General features: G+C 37.7%; 1 protein-coding gene across 1 annotated transcript; it reads right to left on the reverse strand.

Annotated features, from left to right (window-relative positions):
- Window positions 1-10,457: 10,457 nt before the first annotated feature.
- lhx4 (LIM homeobox 4) lies at window positions 10,458-21,509 on the reverse strand. The gene is made up of 6 exons (XM_038288630.1): window positions 21,127-21,509; window positions 17,809-17,980; window positions 16,080-16,282; window positions 15,415-15,569; window positions 14,493-14,664; window positions 10,458-12,920 (listed from the first exon to the last, which is right to left on the reverse strand). Exons 1-6 carry the CDS (start codon window positions 21,203-21,205, stop codon window positions 12,532-12,534), a joined length of 1,170 nt encoding a protein of 389 aa, XP_038144558.1. The 5' UTR covers window positions 21,206-21,509; the 3' UTR covers window positions 10,458-12,531.
- Between the last annotated feature and the right edge of the window lie 762 nt (window positions 21,510-22,271).

A 22,271-nucleotide genomic window follows, 5' to 3' on the forward strand; every position in this document is an offset into this window, starting at 1 on the left:
GTTTATAGACCGTGTGAAAATCTAGAAAAATAGAATCAATGTAAATAGAGTTCCTATGTTTGTCTTTATCCTACTTCTAATTCTAATTTAATTAAATAGAACTATCTTTATGTGGAAAACAAAAAATAGCAGATCTTTAGCATTCTTTTCATGTTGTTATGTTCTACAAAAGAAATAACTGTTATTTATACCTGACCTGCCGTCAAAAATAAAAACAGTAATAGCAAAGAAATATTGGTAAAAGGGAATCAGAAATGTTGATAACTTATAGTCTTTGCTTGTTCATTTTAACAGCAGTTTTCAGAACTCCTGTCTGACTCAGAATATTTAGTTTTAGAAAAGAAATCCCAACGTTGGTTCCACAAATCAAAACTCTCTCCTGCTTATTTACAGAACTACAATCAGAAGTTTTTGCCTGTTTTAGTGTTGATAATATTTAGTTTTTAATATAAGAGTTTCGTAGCCTAATATTAATTTTTAGTAACCGCCATATTTTTTTATTTCATGCTGGAAGCACGCACGCACACATACAGACTAAAAAACAGACAATCAGAAAGAGAAAAGGTGGAGCTTAAGGCAGAAAAGTCAGAGTGTGGGGTTAAACAGGGCAGCAAAGTTACATGAGCTGCTATGTGAAAGGGACAGGAAAGACCAGGCAGCTGCAGCTACCAGGCAGAGGAGCTGTTAGAGGAAAAGAAGACACTGCTGCAACAAATTATACACATGTTGTTCACATCGAATTATTGGTAGGGACAATGTAGGTCGGTCTAAAATTTTGGTAGGGACATGTCCCTATCGTCCCTATGCAAACCTACGCCCATGTTCATAACTCAATTTAACATTGCTTTCTATACTTTGAAGATCTACCATAAATATACAGAAAACTGCATGCTGCCTAAGTTTGGTCAACTATATTTAACTATGATAAATTACACAGCTAAAAAGATAACCAATTCATATAGAGAACAAACACACAAGGCACTGCTGAGTATGTTTTCAACTCTGCCTCTAGACTATGATGTCATAGAAGAGCATATCTGGAGGTTCTCCAAACATGACCAACACATGGTCATGTTTAAATCTGCTTTACTTGTTGTCAAGCCTCAGCTCAATACACACTCATATAAGAACAGTTAAAAATACACTAAACCTTGACCCGGATTTTTAACTACACATTCATGAAGATCCTAGAGCAGATTTTCTGCACAGCAGTTGAGACAAAGCTTAATCCGTTACTATCTACCACACAAGTTCCCTCTGACCCTGTTCTCAACCCCCTCCCTCTCTGCCCAGTGTCAATGAAAATCTGCTACGACTCAAGGTGTTAGATAACCGACAAAATGTCTGGTCGGAAGCTGCTGGTTCCTCAGCCCGGGAATGAACTGAATTGGACTGGTTTGTATAGTGTTGTTGGTGAGAAATCTGTCCACCACCTTCTTCTTAAACATTCTTCCAAAGCTGCCTGAAATTCTTATATATATTTTACTGGAAGACAGACATTTCTGCAAACCATTTTCTTTAGGAATTGCCAGGTAAAAATTCCATTAAAGACAAGGCAATCCTGGAAGAAAGCTTGATTTTAATTTGAAAAGTTTCAAGGCTGGGTTTGAGGTTTGCTTAACAGCAATACATTGAGCATCAGTGCTTGATAAAGTCCCCAGCATATTAAATGGCAACTTCAAAATTTGGATCTCAATTTATCCAACAATATGGAATGATGTAAAGTGACCATAAAGGTATAACCATCTAATGTGAATTCTTGCAAATAAACAAGGGCAGACATTTTCTATAAGAGCTCCATCACATACACTATGTTGCAAAAAGTATTCTCTCACCTGCTTGACTCACATATGAGCCTAAGTGACGTCCCATTCCTAATCCATAGAGGTTCAATATGATGTCAGTCCACCCCAGAGGTGTCAAGTAAGGAAGAACAAATACTTTGTCACTGTACTTAAGTACACTTTTTAGGTATTTATAATTAACTCCATTACTTATTTTTCCTCCTACTGAAAAAGATTTAAAAATGTTTAGAGAGAATGGAGATCACTTGAAAAAGACCAGGCAAAATTTTTAAGCAATCACTTGATCGAATATTTATTTATAGATACATTTGGAATGTTTCCCTATAGTCTTGGAACCACTGGCATTCCTCACTTAAATGGTTCCTGCAGCTGGTCCCTCCTCCTGCACCCTCATTTTCTTTCTCTGTATAACATCTTAACACCTCTTCATTGTGGAATGGCTCCAAAGTAGTCATCTGTTATAGTCATATAGTTCCTGTCATGTAAGCATAGCTTTTCTTATTAATCTGGGGTCAACATGTCTAGACTATACTTCTATGCAAACACCCTGGAAGAACTAAATGGGGTTGTTTTTTTTTTATTGTCTCAGTGTCTACATTTCAGACATTCAACCAAAGTATTCTCAGTCTTGAGATAAGATTAGTACATCTGCACTCAGAATTTTATTTTACCATAAACCCTACACAGGCTGAGATCAATGTTTTTGATTATTCAAAGCAAGGCTGAGATGTGATGATCTACAATCCCACAAAGAGGAGAGGAGACCATTTCAGTAGTTAAAGATTCTATCCACATGCGGCCATTAGGCTGTTGCTGCTCCTGTTGAAGCTTGTTTTGGTCTCAGTGTTGTTCCCTGAACTCTGTTAGAATGGATAGAGGTAAGAGATGTTGACGGCAGTCTTACTTTCTTTCCTTGTTGTCTGCAAGACTCTGACGCTAAGCCCATTATGCTTCCATTATGGAGCTTCAATTTTCCTTTGAGGTTTTCACTTGTGACACAGCAGTTTGTTCCCTGCGTGAGCCTCAGACTCACATGCACCACAATCTCAGCATAAGCAGCTCTTCTGAATATTTATGCTGTTTTCTTTACAGGTGAAAAGTAATAAAAAAAGATTAAGAGCAGTTTAAGGTGGGTGTACTTCAGTTTAGTGCCTCATAAACCTCTTTTTAATCTTCTTCAGAGTTGGCCAGAAATCCAAAACAAAGATATTTTTTGAATAAGCTAGAAAGGAAAGAGTCCTTCAAGAATTAAATGCTATGATGTCTGTTATTGTTTTTTATATCACCATAACATTTTTGTTTACGCAATAGAAAAGAGTGTTTCATTTTACTAACCTTGTGTCATTATTCTACCATTTCTTTAAAGGGCAGAATAATGACACTTTCACTTTTCTTTTTGAGTTTTTAGTTACACATTGATTTATGTTATTCTGAGTTTTCTAGCTAATTGGGTTCATTTCCATTTTTGTCATTCTAGTTGTTTTTCTGGTTTTATTTGAGTTCTTATGTATTTCTTGTTTACTCTCTGCTGCCCTCTTGTGTCAGTCTCCTTTCCCCTAGCTCCCTTCTAGATCCTTCTGTCCACACCTGCTTCCAATCAGTTAATTACTACATTCTTTGCTCTGTTTGGCATTTATACTCCTTCTCTGCAGTTACTGTTTGCTGAATTCTCTTCATTTATTCATTCCCACCTTAACCTATGTGTCTACCCTTTGTTCTGGTTCCTGTGTTCCTTGATCAGTTAGTTTTTGGATTTATGCTTCTGTTGCCACTTCTCCTTATTAAATCTACAACAAACCACCTCAGCTTCCGTCTCTGCATTTGAGTCCTCTAAAAAGCTCCACACAACCTGACACATTGGAGTAATGCAAGTTAATACAGCAAAGATTTGTTTGTTGTTTTTTTTTTTTACTTTTTTTTTTCTATGGAGGACTAACGATTGTAAATTAAATCAAGAGGTACTTAAAAATTTCTACAGCTGCAGACCATGCACACTGAATCGGACAATATGGAGAACTGACATCTAGACAGTTGACTCTTATAAGTACCTGGGTCTTTACCTGGACAATGAACTGGGCTGGAGTCACACCACTGAGGTCTTCTTTATAGGAAGTGTCAGAGCTGACTCTGGCAAAAATCATCACTATTGAGCAATGAACTTCTTTGGTAAAAGACTGATGCAACGGAGCAGTTTTGCAGGTTTGTCCACCTTGTTAAACTATATAACCTTCACTCCATTCATGATACTTAAAACCTATGTATTTTCCATTCTTACCACATGCCCCTTCTCAGTACCTATGTTCCTGGCTTATGTTTTGTTCACTTTTCAATGTTGGTGGTGCTTTCCCACACAAGTGGCTCAAGTAGTGCCGCTCATCCACAATGGCACATCTATGCCAGCTGTGGCAGAAAGGTTTGCTGTGTCTGTCCGCGTAGTGTCTAGAGGCTGGAGTGGCAACCAGGTAATATACCAGTAGAAGGGCAACAACCCGGCAGCAGGACCGTTACCTCCACCTTTGTGAAAGGAGGAACAGGAGGAGGAATGTCAGAGCCCTGCAAAATTACATCCAGCGGGCAACAAATGTCCAGGTGTCTGCACAAAACGGTTAGAAACGACTTTATTAGGATGGTATGAGCACCCAACATTCACAGATAGCAGTTGTGCTTACAGCCCAACGCTGTGCAACACTATTGCCAGAGAGCACCAGGACTGGCTCTCTGTGCTCTTCACAGATCAAAGCAGGTTCACACTGAGTACATTTGACAAATTATTGAGACACCTTGGAGAGTGCCCAGCAGCCTTCAACACCTTTCGGCATGACCGATTTGGCAGAGGATCAGTAATGGTGTGGGGTGGCATTTATTTGGAGGGTCGCACAGCCCTCAATGTGCTCACCAGAGGTAGCATGACTGCCATTAGGTACCAATATCCTCAGACCCCTTATGAGACCATATGGTGATGCGGTTGGCCCTGGGTTCCTCTTAATGCAGGACAATGGTAAATGTCATGTGGCTGGATTGTCTCAGCAGTTCCTGCAAGATGAATACATTGTAGCTGGACCCATTCCCCAGACCTGAATCTGAATGAGCACATCTACGAAATCATGTCTCAATTCATCCACCAACGACATGTTGCACCACAGACTGTCCAGGAGTAGGCGGATGCTTTAGTCCAGATCTTGGATTAGATCCCTCAGGAGACCATCCACCACCTCATCAAGAGCCTGTGCAGGGGTTGTAGGGAGGTCATACAGGCCTGTGGAGGCTACGCACTGAGCCTCATTTTGGCCTGTTTTAAATACAATAAATCAAAATTAGAACAGCCTGTAGTGTGTTTTTTCTACTTTAATTTTATGTGTGACTCCGCATCCATCCCTCCATTGGTTAATAGATTTGACTTTTGTTGATAATTTCTGTGTGTTTTAGTTGTCAGCAAATGAAACATTCTACAGAAATATTCTATGAGAATATTTCACTCATTCAGAACCAGAATGTTTGAGTGTTACCGTTATTATCCTGAGTATATATATATATATATATATATATATATATATATATATATATATATATATATATATATATATATATATATATATATATATATATTTACTCAGGTGCCTGCATGTCTCCATTTGGGTCTTACTTTGCTGCTTAGACACATTACTTTTCTTCACTTGGAAACAGTCATGCTTATTTCTATTTTATTCTACATGTCTTTTATGTGCAAGAATGGTTCTGTCTTTAAATCTCTCGAATCATTTGTTTTGTCTCATACTTGACAAAAAAATTTATGAATTTCATTGAGATAGATCAGAATGAAGCCTTCCATAATTACCAAATAGAAGGTACATAGCACACAACTTCAAACATAGCATTAGTATTAATACTGCTTTATTTTATTAAGTTACTTTATTAACTCTTAATAAAAATCAAGTACAACCATTCAGAATTACATTTAGTGAACAGGGTCTTGTGTGTAAATTATTTAAATTTTTTATCATAAAAGGCAAGTATCATTGCAGACCAGTCAGGACTTAGGAAGCTTGAACCAAAGTTAATTTATAAAACAATATCCCAAGCCTTGAACATCTCACAGTGGAACATAGTTGTGGGACAATCATGCTGTGTTTTGTCTTGATCAGGAACATGGAAATTGGTAAGAGTGTTATTAAAGCTAGTGTGTAATAATTACAGGGATATACAGTCAGAAATGTAATATATTATCCATAACTATGTTATTTATCATCATCTACGAGCTCAGCCTCTTAACCTTAATATTTGCGTTGCCTTAGAATTCGTTATTTATAATTACATAGGAGCGGGTCTCGCAGCCATGGAGGCAGACATCTTTGCGCTACGGCAGCGCAGAGCCAACAAACTAGCGATTGCGAGATCGCCCATTACGCTCAAAAGTAACTACGGCAAGTTGTTTAAGTCTACATGAAATCTATACTCTACACAGACTAATGAAATACTATCTGTAAAATTATCTATGTAAACAAACCTCATCACTTGAGAAGGTAGGTGATGCGGACGTCGTGGAAGACATTTTGTCCCGTAACGCTCGCCGTACTGTTGGGGGGAGAAGCGGTGGGGGGGAGATGTTCATGTTGCTGCGGTCTGCAGTCTGGACGTTAGATGTCGCTGAAAATTACACACTGTAGCTTTAAGATAGATAAAGGTTAGATTAGGACAATCATGGAGAAAATGCTCTTACTAAAGACGTGAGTTTGGAACAGAGGTTGACCAGAGTTTCAAAATGCAACATGGAGGCAGATGTAAAATAGTATCCCTCTGGATGGATTTAGATCAAAATGTATGAATATCTGTTGGGTTCAGAGGGTATAGAGAGTGTTTCATTGTTTCCAAGAACTCTAACATTTAATGAGATCACAGGTTATTTTCATTATCTGTCTTACTTATTTAAATCAACAGGAAAAAGCATAAATGATAAAAAAAAAGAAATCCACCCCACAACATCTTATTTTTAAAGATACCTGTTATCTGCCTGATATCTGCAACTCCAGCTACTATTTTGTCCAAAAAGTCGTAGTTTCCCTTTAGAACAACCTTAAATGTGTCATTAAAAGTCTTAAGCTTGACTCCAGCCAACTCAGCCATCATGCAGATCATTGTTTACTGCAGGGCTAGATTGGAATTACTTGAGGAGAAAAATGTCCTTTCTCAATGCGCTGAGATTGACTTTCGGTCCAAAACAAATCCTCTCTGTTTTGCATGTTAATTTATTCCTTTTTGCTACATGCAAGAAAAAAAACAGGCAGTTTCCTTTAGGAAGTTTGTAATAAAAGCCTTGCGATCGATGATAATGGCATTTGCGCTTGTGTTTGTCATCTTTGCAAAAGCAACAGTGGTGGAGTTTCCTCAGATTTATATGTATACTAGTGCTGTAAGTGGCGTGTAAATTATCCTAACTGTCTGTGCAGCTCTTTATCTTTGTAAGCTGGTTCTATTAGACTCTATCCATTAATGCCCATGGCCCATCCAATCAATGCTTAAATAAAAATCAGCTCGATTTGTGGCATTTTATGCAAACGTGCAAACTCCAACCAGAATGAGTGTTTGCCTTTTTGTTTTATAATGTCAAAAAGAATAGCTAAAACAAAGCAATCGATAGCACTTATGTTTGGGTTACACTCCTCTGTTCTTAGACAAATGCTTCACATACTCACATAGAAATGAGTTTCATACAGATGTTCGCTGTGGTTTAATTTCATTATAACAAATTTCATTTATTTCTAATTATTTTAATTCTAATAAACATGCTTGTTCAAGATCGTAATTAATTCATTCTTCACATCCACTTCATCCTGATCAGAGAGAGAGTGATCAGAGAGATTGGAAACTGCCCAAGTAATGAAAGAAGGGGTAGACCATCCATCCATCCATCCATCCATCCATCCATCCATCCATCCATCCATCCATCCATCCATCCATCCATCCATCCATCCAGCCAGCCAGCCAGCCAGCCAGCCAGCCAGCCAGCCAGCCAGCCAGCCAGCCAGCCAGCCACTTTGGGAAAAAATTTAGGAAGATTTAGGAAGCAGTCTGTATCTAATAGGACAATATATCTGCCTATCTTACTGTCGTACATCTCCCTCTCATAAAGTTTGTTAGATCTCTGGTTGTGGCATTTGGAATGTAGCTCCAAGTGTGCAAAGCTAATGGATATCAGAAGAAACTTAAATACACAGCTGTATACGCTGATGCAAAGCATCCCAAGCATACTCAATGGGTAAAATGTCTGGTTCTTATGGTGGCCATGTAAAAACTGGGATGCTTCCAGAAATTGTGTACAGATCCTTGAACATAGGACCATGCATTATTATTATCTAGCATGAGGTGATGGTCATGAATGCATACCTTGAATAGCCGATGAATATGGATAGCATACCTTACGATCTCACCACTCTATCTCTATTTGTTCAAAATGTTTCCAATGTAATGCACCTACATTTGTTGTCTATACCATAAGCTTAATGTCCTCATGGTATGGACCTCTATATCCACAAACTATTGACCCACATTATCAAATGTGAGCATGTGTTCTCTTAAGTTGGTAATGACAATTAATTCTGACAGTTTTTGCAGAAATTCTTTAGTTTCACAAACCAATTGTTGCAGCAACTGTCTGGTTGGCTGGTCTAAGATCATCTTGATACAGTAGCAAAGATGCTAGATGTGGAGTTTTTGTTGTCTGATGTTGTTACATGTGGTCAACTGTTTGGAGGCCAGTTGTGCTGAGTTGATAATCCTTTCTTCCATGTAATAGAGAGAGAGGGCAGAGAACAGACAGAACTCACTGCTTTATGTTGGTTCCTGTGAGAGTAAATAGAAGACCATCATTGATAAAGGCTGTTTTCAGGCGTCCTCATGGACCTCATCCCCCAAATGTTCCTGAATATAGGACAGGAACCTTGAACAATAAATAATGAATAAAACTCCTCAGTTTACATTTCAGAGGTAAAAAGAGATGAAGAGTTGGAGCGTGGAGAGTCAGATGTTTCGGTTTCTCTCCAGAACCTTATGGATCTGAGACACTCTGAAGGAATGGCTAGATGGATAGTTTTTTTTTTCTTTCATTTTTTTCAACTCCTTTATACTCTTAAAATATTGATAAATCAGAGAATATGTAGTTGTTAGGTTAAAGTAATTGCTGCTTTACTACTGTTTAACTGAAGAGATCACAGTACGTAGTTGGAGTATTCTTTTCTGATTTAAAGCTTTTGTCATTTTTCTCTGTTATTTGGTCATTTTATTTCACTAATTAATTGGCTTTCAGAAATTATTGTGGTAGTTTTTTTTACTAAGCCTTTCCTTTAATCATCCTTTAGACTCATTGTCAATACAAAATTCCATCCATCCATTTTCTTCCGCCAAGGCCGCGGAGGCAGCAGTCTAAGCAAAGATACCCAGACTTCCTGATCCACACACCTCCTCCAGCTGCTCTGGGGGGACCCTGAGGCGACACCAGGCCAGCTCAGAGACATAGTCCCTCCAGCGTATCCAGGGTCTTCCATGACAATACAAAATTGTCTCACAGTATATTTTCTTCATATTGTCCTTGGAACAGTGCATAAATTATGTTTTGCTTATCTTTAGGAGAGTAATTTGTAAACCAAAAAACACTTTTTCACATTTGACACAGTTGTCAATCTTCTTGACTCAATTATAACCTCCTGGTCCTTAAGGACGAACGGGTGGATTTCTACATAAAAAGGTTTTAAAACTGCAATTCAGCTGTTGAGAAATTATCACTTAGTTGTCAATTATTACCTCCGTTTCTTAGTTTGATTGAGGTCTTGACTTTGACTAGGCCATTCAAACACACTCATGGCTGCACAATGGACCTTTGCTGCATGTGTTTCTTTTTCCCATTTCCTATAAGAATGTTGCAAATGAAGGTGACTAGCACTACAAAAACTTAAAAAAATGGTCTGCTTCATGTTTGACAATGCACTGGAAAATGAAATGACTGCTGCAAGGTATATCTCATGCCATTATAGCTTATTAACTAAGCTGACAGTGTGATTTAGTAGATAATGGGTATACAAGCCTGATATACTGACATATCAGATAACTGCCATTATAAGAGACATTTTCTTTTTGAGTGAATACAAAGCATACACAGCCATATTTCACAAATCACCATGCGATTACTTAACAGCCTGGGGATTAGGGGTAGATTTTTCTGTGCTGCAATCTGCTCCAGTGTCTCCTTAGCACTGATAGGATCAGGGGAACAGCCAGCAAGGCATCTGTTTGTGTGCATGTTTTATTCCCCTCCCCTCTGTCCTCCTTTATAGTTTCTTTTCATGCATCTTTCTTGTCACCCCCACTCCCGGAGAGCGAGAGAGGAAAACAGCATCGATCACTGTTAAATGACTGACCAGTGCCTGTTGGAGGTACTAAATGGATCTCCACAATTGAATAGAGGCCTAAGTGTGTGGTAAATGCTCTCAATGGGTAAATGAATTTGTGGGTTAACTGGCTCTAAGAGCGTTTCGATAAGGCAAAATAATAAAAACACCAACAGGACGTATTTTTCTTTGGATGTATCATAAATAAAGCTTGGCTGACAATCTTAGCTCTCACAGTTGTTACTGCAAGCCTCCTCTGTGAAAAAAGCACATCTCAGGGGTAACCAAAGACAATTCAGCTTTATTTTCCTCATATAGATTTAACTGTACACAGCTCATACCATTACACAGAAGGCATAAATGAATAAATTCAGTGCTCTCTTTCACATCTTTTTCAAAGACACATGGCAAGAATAATAAATAGCGCTCATGAAACCAGACAATCTACACGTTTTCAAACTGTACAAAATTTACAACAATAAGATGCAAACTTCCGAGGCAAAACAGAGTGAACAAAAAGCCAAAGTGATGGGTTTCCGCATTGTTTTCCTGTAAGATTCCAGATTGCAGCCAACAGGTTACTTCATCATTATAATTCAGTTGTGAGCAGCAAAGCATTTACTGCTTATCCATTGGCTTGTGCATGAAATAAGGCTGTGACACTTCTCTAATAGGAGGGAATATGTTTTTTATTTACCTGGTATAGACAAATTACTATTACCAGGTATTATTAAAATAAATGAACACATGGCATGTTTTTTTCTTACCCATGTTTGAAAATAATATTTTTAAAAAGTTAATTACCTATAACATTTATTTCATAAATAGTCATAACAGATTATGCATAAATAAGCACATTAAGAAATAAATGTTCCCTTTAAAGACGTTTCACCCTCTCTTGTCCATGTTACCTACATATTAATGAAAATATACAGTGATTTTGGAGGTAAATAAACCGTATTTTGTGGGCTGTAATCTGTTGGTCTCTTAAAAAGCAATACATGGTCCTTTTCCAAAAAGGTGCTCACATCAACTGGTTTCTCTTTAATAAGAAACAGGAAAAGAGATGAGATATGGCAGGGTGCATTTGAAAGAAAACTTTTGCACAAGTATTAAACTGTTTTACAAGTTAAATGACGCTCACAAGGGATTTATTATGAGAAATTCTATTTGGAGCAAATCGTTTTTGAAGCTTGAGCTGATGGTGACTGATCTCTGCAGACGCTGAATTATCAGCTATGAATGTGGTAGACTGTGTTAATCCCTCTGCTACAAAGGGCCGGGCAGCCGGACAACAGACCGAAAACACATCTGGAGTCGGGGGAAGTAGGTTGATAGCAGCAAAGCTGGGGCTGCTGCTGACTGAGAAGATTATCAAGAGAAGGCTGGATCATACTGACAAGATCCAGCCTTAAAAGGGGTTTTCTTTATTCTTGTTAAAACCTATCGATGTTGTGTACAATTTGGGTTTAGCTGTTATGGAATCTACATGTTTTAAAATTTTACAGCTCAATAAAAAAAAAAAAAAATAGCTGGAATGTGTGACCTATACTGAAAGTTAAGATTCCTCGTGTGAAAAAGGTTTTAATACTGACAGATTTTTTTTTCTCTTAAGCATTTAAATCAGACTACAATCCAGTAAAAATGACCAGAGACCTGTTGTGTCACAAACCTCATCATATAAACAGCTTCTTCTTTAACAGATGGGTGAATGCCCAGATCAGCAGATCAATCCATTTCTCGAAATACTTTGTCAGTAATACAATAAAAAAAACATGAGCATGTTTCTAGATTCATGTTTGTGCCACTGTTTTTGCAAGTTTCTCTCAGAGTGAAACACTGTGTTTGCCTTGTGCATATGTCTCTCTCCTCTGCACTCCTGTCCTTACACATAGAAAAAGAAGAGGAGAGTAAAGTGCAATGCCAATGTGAAGGCTTTGATATGGCCGGACAGCGGTTCAACTCATGGTGATTCAGAAGCATGCAGCTGCCCTCTGGGTCTGATACAGATGACAGCCTTAATCTGTTTGGTTTAGCACAATCCACTAATGTTTTAGGAGCTCTGTCTCCCTTGTAACGATTGAACAAAATAAAAACAGGCAATAATAATAAAAAAAATGTAATGATTCATTGTTGAGATTGAACATTCGGGTGTTTTTCATGGTTTAAATCCAGTCTGGCTGATATCTCACTGTTACGACTCCAGTCACTCTTCTTCTCCCCACCAAGAAACACAACATATAGCAATCTTAGAGGGTGAAGTAGAGAAAAGTTTAAAAACAAAATAAATAAATTTGTTGTGTCCTTTTGATGAATCCCCACAACAGGTTTTCTACTGAGCTGGAGGCTCAAAACTGAGAATGGTCCATCTCGTCGAGCCAGGAGGCCGGGCTTGTGGGGAAGTCAGGATAACCCGTACTGCTGCCTGTGGATAGGTCTGAGGTGGGGCCCCCCGCCATGGCCCTCAGAGCCTGTCCCACTCCCCCTGGCCCCCCATGCACCACAAGACTGTCCATGTTAAAGGTCAGGTTGTTAAGGAGAGGTGTGTGGCCGGGCAGGGAGGCGATAGAGGAAGGTGACTGCGGGAGACCGTACGGGCTCCCTGGTCTGATGTCTTGGTAGGGCTGTCCAGCCGCATCAACTGAGAAGCCACCATTCAGAACTGCGCTGCTGGTCATGTCACTGACACTCCCGTAAAGGCCGTTTGCATGGCTCAGATCAGACAGGACTTGGTCGTCTAGAGAGGAGATCAGGAAAAAGAGATCAGTCAAAAATGGGACATTATACTGCTCTTCTTTAACAGGTTTAATTTGAGCATTAAGGATGATACAGTGCTTTCAAAAACATTCATACAACCTTAATATCTTGTTATTGTTGCAGCAACAGTATATTCAGCCCGCTGTTTATGTGATAGCACAACTCAAAGTGGTGTACTAATGTGAAGTGTAAGAAAAACTGGTTAAAGTGTTGTGTTCAGTTGTCTCAGCAGTCTACCAGTGTTTTGCAGAAAAGAACCATTGGTTGCAGCCACAATTCCAGGTAACTTTGTTTCGTGCCTACCGGCTCTGCAAAACTAGACTGAACTTTTTGCCCATTCTTTCTCGCCAAATAACACAGGGTCAGTTGACTAGACACAGTTCTGAAAACCAGTCTTCACCAGATTTGGGCTTTAACTAACACATTTTTCATCCAGAATGGCACATTATTTAGCTTTACCTGTATTCCCATCAACAATGATTTGCTCTGAGAGAAAGAGTGTTTTGTTCAGGAGGACGTCTAATGCACACAGACCAAAAGGTTTAATATTTATCTGACCAGGGCGTCCTTTTTATTGCTGTGGAAATTCTGCAGTTTATCTACAGTAACCCTGTAAGATTTGGCCTCATATCAATGTTCTTCATTAAACAAACTACCAGTTTAGGCAGATGGGGATGTCTAAGAAAGTTTGCAGATCCTTTTCTTTTCCAGGTGACCAAACATTCTGTGAAGCTTTTAAATCTTAGGATTTTGGAAAATGTCCAGCACGCCTTTAAGATTTTTACTTGACAAATAAAAATTAAACAATTTAAGTATTATTAACTTATTTCTTTCAGGATTATTTTAAGATTTCAGAAGTTCTTGACTCATTACCTAAAATGCAAAGATCCAATAAAGGATTGGAAGTGTGACATTAAAAAGGTCTGCAGGTTCCTTCTTGTTTTATTTGGAAGAGGCACATTTTCTAAACAGTTTAAAGCTGGTCTGGATCCTAAAAGTTCTTCTATAGAATTATGTTGTGCAAATACTGCATTATAAAGTATTTGTTTAACACTTTAATCGATCCCTGCAAGGCTTCCATAACAACAAAGCACTTTCTCTCTCTAATTAAATAAAAGCCTTATATGCTTTATAGAGTTTCTTTCACCATCTTTTTTCATTTCTCATAAAAACATCTTTCTTCTTCAAAGTGGTTTGGAGACTTTTATGATTATCCAAATACTAAAGAGGGCTGTGAACAGTAAGTAACAAAGAGGATGCCTAAAGCTCAATTTCCATCCCACTGGGGCACCTTTGCTTATTTCTATTAGCTCCGTCACATAAACACACTGTGGCAGGAAGCATCAGCGGTCACAGAAGAAAAGTCATTTTAGATCTGCCTCAAAGTGGCACCATCCAACAAGGAAGACAAGCGAGCAAATGAAAAGCCACAAAGATGCATTGGTATGTGCAGTTCTAATGGTATTTACCATTTGAATGCCCACTTAACCCTATTAGCCATAATATATGTCTGATAATTCCCTTTCTGCGACTGTATTATCTGAAAAAGTACCTCTGAAGCTCAGTTCGCTGTCACTAAGCCCTCCATCATCAGCTGAGCTCTCCTTCTCCACTTTGGTTCCTCCTCTGCTGCGTTTGACACTTTTATAGAACTGAGTCCAACGGTGGCGACCTGCATCTTTCTTTAGACGTTTTTCCTTGGCTCTCCGGTTCTGGAACCAAACCTGACAGGTTAAATAACAACATGCAAATTTAGAGAAAAAATCAAGGATTCAGACCATTTTATTTGTGTCTATTCAAGCAATATCTATCTATAACCTTTATTTTTTCTTTGTTCTTTCTGTTATAGAAAATAAATTTGAGACATTTATCAGTGTGAGCAAACATTTTGTTTGCTTGTGAATATGATATAATATTTAGCATTTCCTTGGCTTGACAGTTGGAAGCACCTTAAAGGTTGATAAAAATGATAAATGTTTTTGTTTCTATATTTGTATAAAATATTTGTTTTTGTGAAAGATAAAGTATATAAAGTATATTTAAAATTGGGACATGAAAATTATTTTCTAATTTGAAATAATATAATAAAATATGCATAGAAATGTAAAAAAAGAACATTATCATCTCATTATGTGAAAACAATCAAACAGAATCAGTTTACAGTTTAATGACTGGATTAAAATCAAATGTGTTCTTTTAAGATTTTTTGTTAAAAAAAAATTGTTGCCGCATCAAGAAACTGGAATAATAAATATCTAAACAACGCATTCATTATTTTAATAATAAGATAATAATAAGACTATAGAATTATTTTTCATAATGTAATTGTTTATAAACTACTGATGATCAGAGAAACTAGGAGTGATGTCTAATGACAGACGACTTAATTGGTTTATAGAACAACAAAAAATATGTTTGGAACAGAGTTAATTAATCTTTTCAGTTAATTTCCTTAAAATAAATAAATAAACTACCTGCACTACTCTCATGTCCAGGCCTGTCTCAGACGACAGCTGCTCTCTGACATGGCGGGCAGGCTTTGGCGAGTTTTTGTAGGCACTTTTGAGGGTCTCCAGCTGTTTGGCGGTGATGGTGGTCCTTGGTCGTTTGGTCCCACCCTCTGAGTCATCTGTAAACATCATTGCAAACATGAGTGACCTCCTACTTCTGCATATATATGTTGTGTGTGTGTTTGTGTGGTTTGAAAAAAGCAAATAGTTATGCAGGGCAGTGTATTATTGTCCTTGTGCATCTCTCCCACTCCCACAGCAGAGGACATAAATCTACCCTGTGCCAGAGGAGAGGAGTTATTGGAGCTGCACCATATAAGAGCATCGGTTCACTTTACATAATCAATCAGAGATGCATAGAAATCTCAGAGGAGAGGGAGGGACGGAAACACCACACACACCCAGATGACAAACACCAACGATCCACAGTCAGAAGTTATTTTGCCTGGATGAAAGGTGAACACAGCTTGTTCTATCAAGACCTTTCTGCATTTCTGATGCAGCCTAGTTAGGTCAGAGCCTTTCAGCAGTGATACAAATAGCTGGATATCTGCAGTCATTATTTTATAAAACAAAAAGTATGTCTTCACTCTTGCTTGTTGTTCTGCCTTGACAGTGAGCACACCTACCGTTTTGCTTGGCGGTTTCATAATCCACCTTGCACACCAGCCTTCCATCCTCCATGAGGTAAAACTCATCCCCAGTTGCAAGCTGTCTGCTGCACATAATGCAGGCAAAGCAGTGCAGGTGATACACAAAGTCCTGTGCTTTCCTCACCACCTGTGTTGGAGGGATACCCTGCTGGCATGACGCACATTTTGTCCCAAAACGCCTGAGGGAAAACAAGAAGTAGAGGGAGGATTTTAGAGGATGTGGTAATGATGATGGAGCCTGTTACACAAAGAAAACACAATTCTGAAATAATAAAATCTTCCAGTCAATGAAAATTTAAGCTCTATTAGGAGCAGTTACGCTGTTCAAAAACAAAAATAAACCCATTCTGCAGCGCATTTCTTTAAACAATTAGGTTATATGATGCCTTTGTCCAAAGCATCAGTTTTTAATATATCTGTGCATTTTCATGCTTGTATTTTTGCAGTTTAAGTGCAAACAGTTATAGAGCTGGAGGCAGAGAAAGGCAGCAAACAGTAAACCCACCCTGTAAGAACTAATAAAACACAGAGGTTCAAATAATAAAAGCACTCGATCAAGAATAAATAAAAAAAAAATCTAAGTGAAGCCTCCAAACCAGCAAAAACCCCACGTGTGCTATTCCATGTTTCAGGAGTTTGAACATGCCAATGTCCCCTTCGTCGGCCCCCTGGGTCAGCTAATACAGTTAGCAACCAGTTAGACTCCAGAGCTCCTCGGGTCTCATTCAGGGTTTGAGCATTAAAACCTTTCAAACATGATTTAGTAAAAAGCCCAGATCTGCTGATCCTGTTTTGAATAAAAGTCAAACTCAATTTAACTCTGTAATGCTTTTGAAATCCAATCATTAGAATAAAGAAAAAAATAAATGGAAAAATAAAAAAATTAAAGATTGGGAAAAACAAGGATTTATAATCAGAGCATGATAATCTTAGGGTGTTGAAATCAAAGATTATATAAATAGCATCTGCACCAGGCAGGTTACAATAAGAAAGAATGGAAAAAAGAGTTATTGTTGCAAAACTACAAGTAGTCTTCCATCACAACCTAAACTCCTTCTAATGTGATGCTGTAGAATGTACTTTTGGTTTTGTTTATCTATTTAGAGCATGCAGATTGCAGCACTGACCCCAACCTGTTGCTACACACTACTAGTCAGAAGGCCAAAAGTCTAAACAAGGCCTGTAACCACCCCCCCCCCAAAAAAAAATTGTTATTATTTTATTATTTTAAAATTAACTAGAGAATAGTAGCTTTTTTGTGTGCTATATTTTAAAGAGCTCAATGACAAAATGTATAGTATTCTCTGCCTTAAAGATTCGAAAACTAAGACCTTCTTTGCTGCTTATTTTGTCTCTTAAATTGTTCTGCATAACATCAAATAGGAAAGATGCTGTTATATGTATATATCTATATATCTATATATATATATATATATATATATATATATATATATATATATATATATATATATATATATATATATATATATATATATATATATATGTGTGTGTGTGTGTGTGTGTGTGTGTGTGTATTAAATAATCCCTGTGTGTGTTCTCATTCCTCTGTTTTTGCAGTTTCGATTTGCAAAATGCTTCTTAATTGAAAAGCTGCAATCTGCCAATCATAAATTTAAAGCCATTAATTATCCATTATCGTAACCAAGCAAACAACACAACGAAAAACAGTGAGGGGCGCACTGACTTGAAGAAGTCCTCCTTGCAGTACACGCTGCCCGCCCGGGAGAAACATTTATCCGCCAGCGGGGTCTGGCAGTCTGCGCACTTGAGGCACTTGGAGTGCCAGTGTCTGTCCAGCACCTTCAAGATGAACTTATCCAGGATGTGCTGACTGCAGCCTGCACACTGAGGGATCTCTGCCAAGAGAAACAACGAGAAGTCCGGGTAACAGTCAGCCAGCGATATAAGGCAGTAGGTTAAGGTCGATCAGCATCATCGGGAAGATTCGCCGTATAGTACTTCTAAATTAGAGGATTTGGGTCGACATTATTTTACAATAAATATATTTACATTCGCTGCGTAATTTCAGCAGTAAGAAACTACTGTTAAATGTAACCCTTTGGTATAATAAAATCAGAGAACGGAGAGAAACATTTGTTTGGAACTGGAAGGTTCAGTTCTGCGGTTTTCCAATATCACGTTTCCTTGTCCTGTTTTCTTATTGATGTTCGGTTGCTTTCTATGTTATTATGACACATTCTCGGTATAAGGTCAAAACCACATTAAATATGTGAACTTATTTTTTTTAACTCTCACACAGCAATACTAATATATTTAAATTAAATAAAACTGTGCAGGTCTGTGCCCAGTGAAAATCCCCGTCTCTGTCCAAGGTGCTGATCTCAGAGCCGTTTGCTCGCAGAGCAAAAATGCTTTTTCTCTTTCTGACGACGTATTGATTTTCTCCGTCTTAATCTGGTTTGCCTGTTCCATCTCGATCTTAATTAATCCCTGAATGATTTTATGGAAAGCGTGGTGACAACCAGTGTCTGTAGGTGAAACGGCTTCCTGACATAAATCAAGATCAAGACGCGATTATATCCATGTTTTTCTTAATTTTGAAATATAAATCTTTAACAGCCCTCCCCCCTACTACAAATACTCAGATAAAGACCTTGATTATTATAAAAATATAGCGAAATTTTTAATTGACCGAATTTTGTAAAAAAAAAAAAATAAATAAATAAAAAATTGAATAGCCATATTTATGACAAATATTTGCATCGTTCCTTCTCGTGCTTTCTTAAGCAGAAAAAAAGGTTTTCGTTAATGTTGTAATGTTGGAAACAATTTTACCCGGGTAACGGGCTGCTTCCTGTGCAGAGAAAGGATATCAGCAACAGTAAAAACTACCTTATAATAAAAGCTCCAGTTGTATTTTGAATAGCGAGGAATATTGCTATTAATTCTTGCCAAATTATAAGAAAAAAAATCGAACAAATTTATATCACACTGGATATTTTTGCACAATTCAGATCAAGAAAAAAAATCAACAGAGGGTCCTTCATCGTTCTTTGGTATAAATAGATGCGAAAAACACGCGGAAATCTTTTTTCTGGATTCAGCTTAAATTCCTAAAGACAGTTGGAGGTTGGTCTGGCTTTATTCCAATAATATATGTATATATATATATATATATATATATATATATATATATATATATATATATATATATATATATATATATATATATTACAAAAGTAAGTAAGTGAGTTTGAAATAGACGTGTGTAGATGAGCAAAGTAGTGCTGAAAAAAAAAGCGCACCAACCACATAGCCTCCACCTTCAGGGGGTCTATTTTCTGTCTCATCACTTTCCTCTCTTCACAACTTTCCGATTTAAAAAGAACTAAACATGTGTTTTAAAACCGTAATCATGCTTTAAGCCCCTCATCTCATTGGATAAATGGTTTATGATCTCCAAATGTGTAAAAAACACAACAACCCAAGAGTCATCAAAGGTTTGTGTTTTTCCTAATATAGAATAGAATAAAGAACAGAGAATCCCTTTATTGTCCCACAATCGGGAAATTCTGGTGTTTACAGCAGTAAAGAAATTATAGAGCAATAGCAATTGGTCAAACAAATATGGACCTTAGACAAATGTATAAGAATTAAATAAATATACCTTAGAAAAAATGTATAAGAATAGCATAATAAATGACATAAAATACTTAGAAAGGTTGTTTAGGTTCCAAAAAATAATCCAGGTTTAAAACCAGTATGAATCCTGGCACTGCAGGGGGCTGAGTGGCAGGATCTTTATCCAATCTTTTAATCTGTATTAGTTCATAAAATTAAAGAGTATAAGCCGGACCCCTATGGGTTATTGTAAGAAGATAGATAGATAGATAGATAGATAGATAGATAGATAGATAGATAGATAGATAGATAGATAGATAGATAGATAGATAGATAGATAGATAGATAGATAGATAGATAGATAGATAGATAGATAGATAGATAGATAGATAGATAGATAGATAGATAGATAGATAGATAGATAGATAGATAGATAGATAGATAGATAGATAGATAGATAGATAGATAGATTTTATATCAATCGCACAAGATCAATTTGTAGACCTGTTTTTGAATATTTCATGAATTTTACATTTAAAATTTACTTTGTAATATTTTTGGACCAGATTAAGCGGCAGTAATAATAAAAAAAATTATTATTATAATTTTGTTGTTGTTGATGATGATGATATGATTTTTTCCCCCCTTTAGATGGGGAGTATATTTTCCTAACTCGTCCCTGAATAATTAGGTCAGAGCAGAAACGGGTCCAGTGGCACTTCAGTATTTCCATGATCAGATTATGAAAGGCCCTGCAGGTTATAGAAGCAACTGATAAATATATATATATATATTTTTCTTCCCTTTGATGATGAAGTCTAGGAAGTGTTGCAAGACGTATAAATAATTGTTCTAAAGCAGTAAAGTAATTGTTCTGGCATTTTCACCCAGTGCCCGGGCCTTTTGAATAAGACGTCTAAGGCACATTAGGTTCAGTAACGGATGTCAGTCAAAGCCAGTGCGTGTTTGTCTGATGGGCAACGATGACAATCGCGTCTGATCCCTTGACCATGCAGGCTCGTTTACAAATTAACAGCGTTGGAAGCAGAGTGTGAGTCCAGCAGCACTGCACTGGGGATGCAGCACTTTCTGACACCAAATCATTGCTCCAGAACAGAAATGATCATTAACAATTTAAAGAAGCAAGAAACTGCATTGACACCTTTTTCAGAAATTTCCCTAAATAGCTATGAATTGTTTAAAAGTGAACTGATGCCATTTAAATCGTACTTTTGCATTTTGTTATTAGCAGCATGACACATCACTGGCCTATAGGGCTCCAGTCTCCTTGCCTTATTATCTGGCTGTAAGTCAGCCCCGTCTTTAATGGCCAAACCCCGCAGCAGAGGTTGCACTCACCAACCTGTCCTCAGACTGGTAACCGACAGAACAAGGATGAGAAGATGGGAAAATGTCTTACGCTGCAGTGGCACACCGAGAATCTCCGGTAAACTCTTTACAGGACTCTCTGTCTGTAGGACCGCCGCACTTTGCATCATCGTGATCCAAACGCACGCACATACACCCGCAACGCGGTGGGAGCACTCCCCCCGTCCTTGCTTTTGTGCAAAAAAAAAATCAAAAACACGAAGCAGTTGTTGAGGCCTGTTTCCTGTAACCTTCCTTTTCCAGGTATTTCTCTATTCCCAGGGTGAAGCCCGACCCGTGCTGCGCCGTGCCGAGCCTTGCCGAGCTGTTTTGGAGTAAGGAGCAGACAGGCTGTTCGGTCCATTCAGCGCCGCAGGGGGCTGACGTCAACGCGGCATAGGCTCACACAGAGCCAATAGGAGCAGAGGAGGAGTCCCCCCCACCACCCCAACCCAAGATAGGTGGAAAACATCCTCGACAGGAGTAGTGAAGAGGAGAGAGGAGAGAGGAAGGGGAGAGTTTAAGATTGTAGGCTGTATGAAAATGTCTCCGGAGAGGCGGAACCTTGCCCCTGTGGAGACCATAAATAGCTCACTGCAGTGACTCTCGGTGGGGCCCGGGGCCAGAAGGAACTCCTGAAGATGTGAACCCAGCAAGAAAAATTATCAATTTGGTTTGCAGTTTTAGAATAGGCTACTTGAAAGCTAAGGGAAATATTTTATTGCCAGAATCCTGGGAGTTGCTTAAGGGCCTATATATATATATATATATATATATATATATATATATATATATATATATATATATATATATATATATATATATATATATATATATATATATATATATATATATATATATATATATATATATATATATATATATATATATATATATATATATATATATGCTATCTTTTTCATTTTAAAAATAAGCCTTACAATTGACATGTAAAAGATGTAGAAAGTGACACTTGAGGTTAAAACACTGATAGCGTAAAAGATACCCCCCCCCCCCAACACAGACACCCCTTCTAATAACAGTATAACTTTTGCTCATTTTTGTATCAATATATTGCGCCTCTCTTGAGAAGTTTAGAGCCAAATCAAATTATTTCATTTGAAGGCACTTAAAATGACCGTCCTTACATATTTATATCAGACATGGAAAGAGGAAGATTTAATGTTTGGTAAATAA

Source organism: Cyprinodon tularosa, unplaced genomic scaffold, assembly GCF_016077235.1.
Source record: "Cyprinodon tularosa strain WSP-4 unplaced genomic scaffold, ASM1607723v1 ctg259, whole genome shotgun sequence".
Taxonomy (NCBI): Eukaryota; Metazoa; Chordata; class Actinopteri; order Cyprinodontiformes; family Cyprinodontidae; genus Cyprinodon; species Cyprinodon tularosa.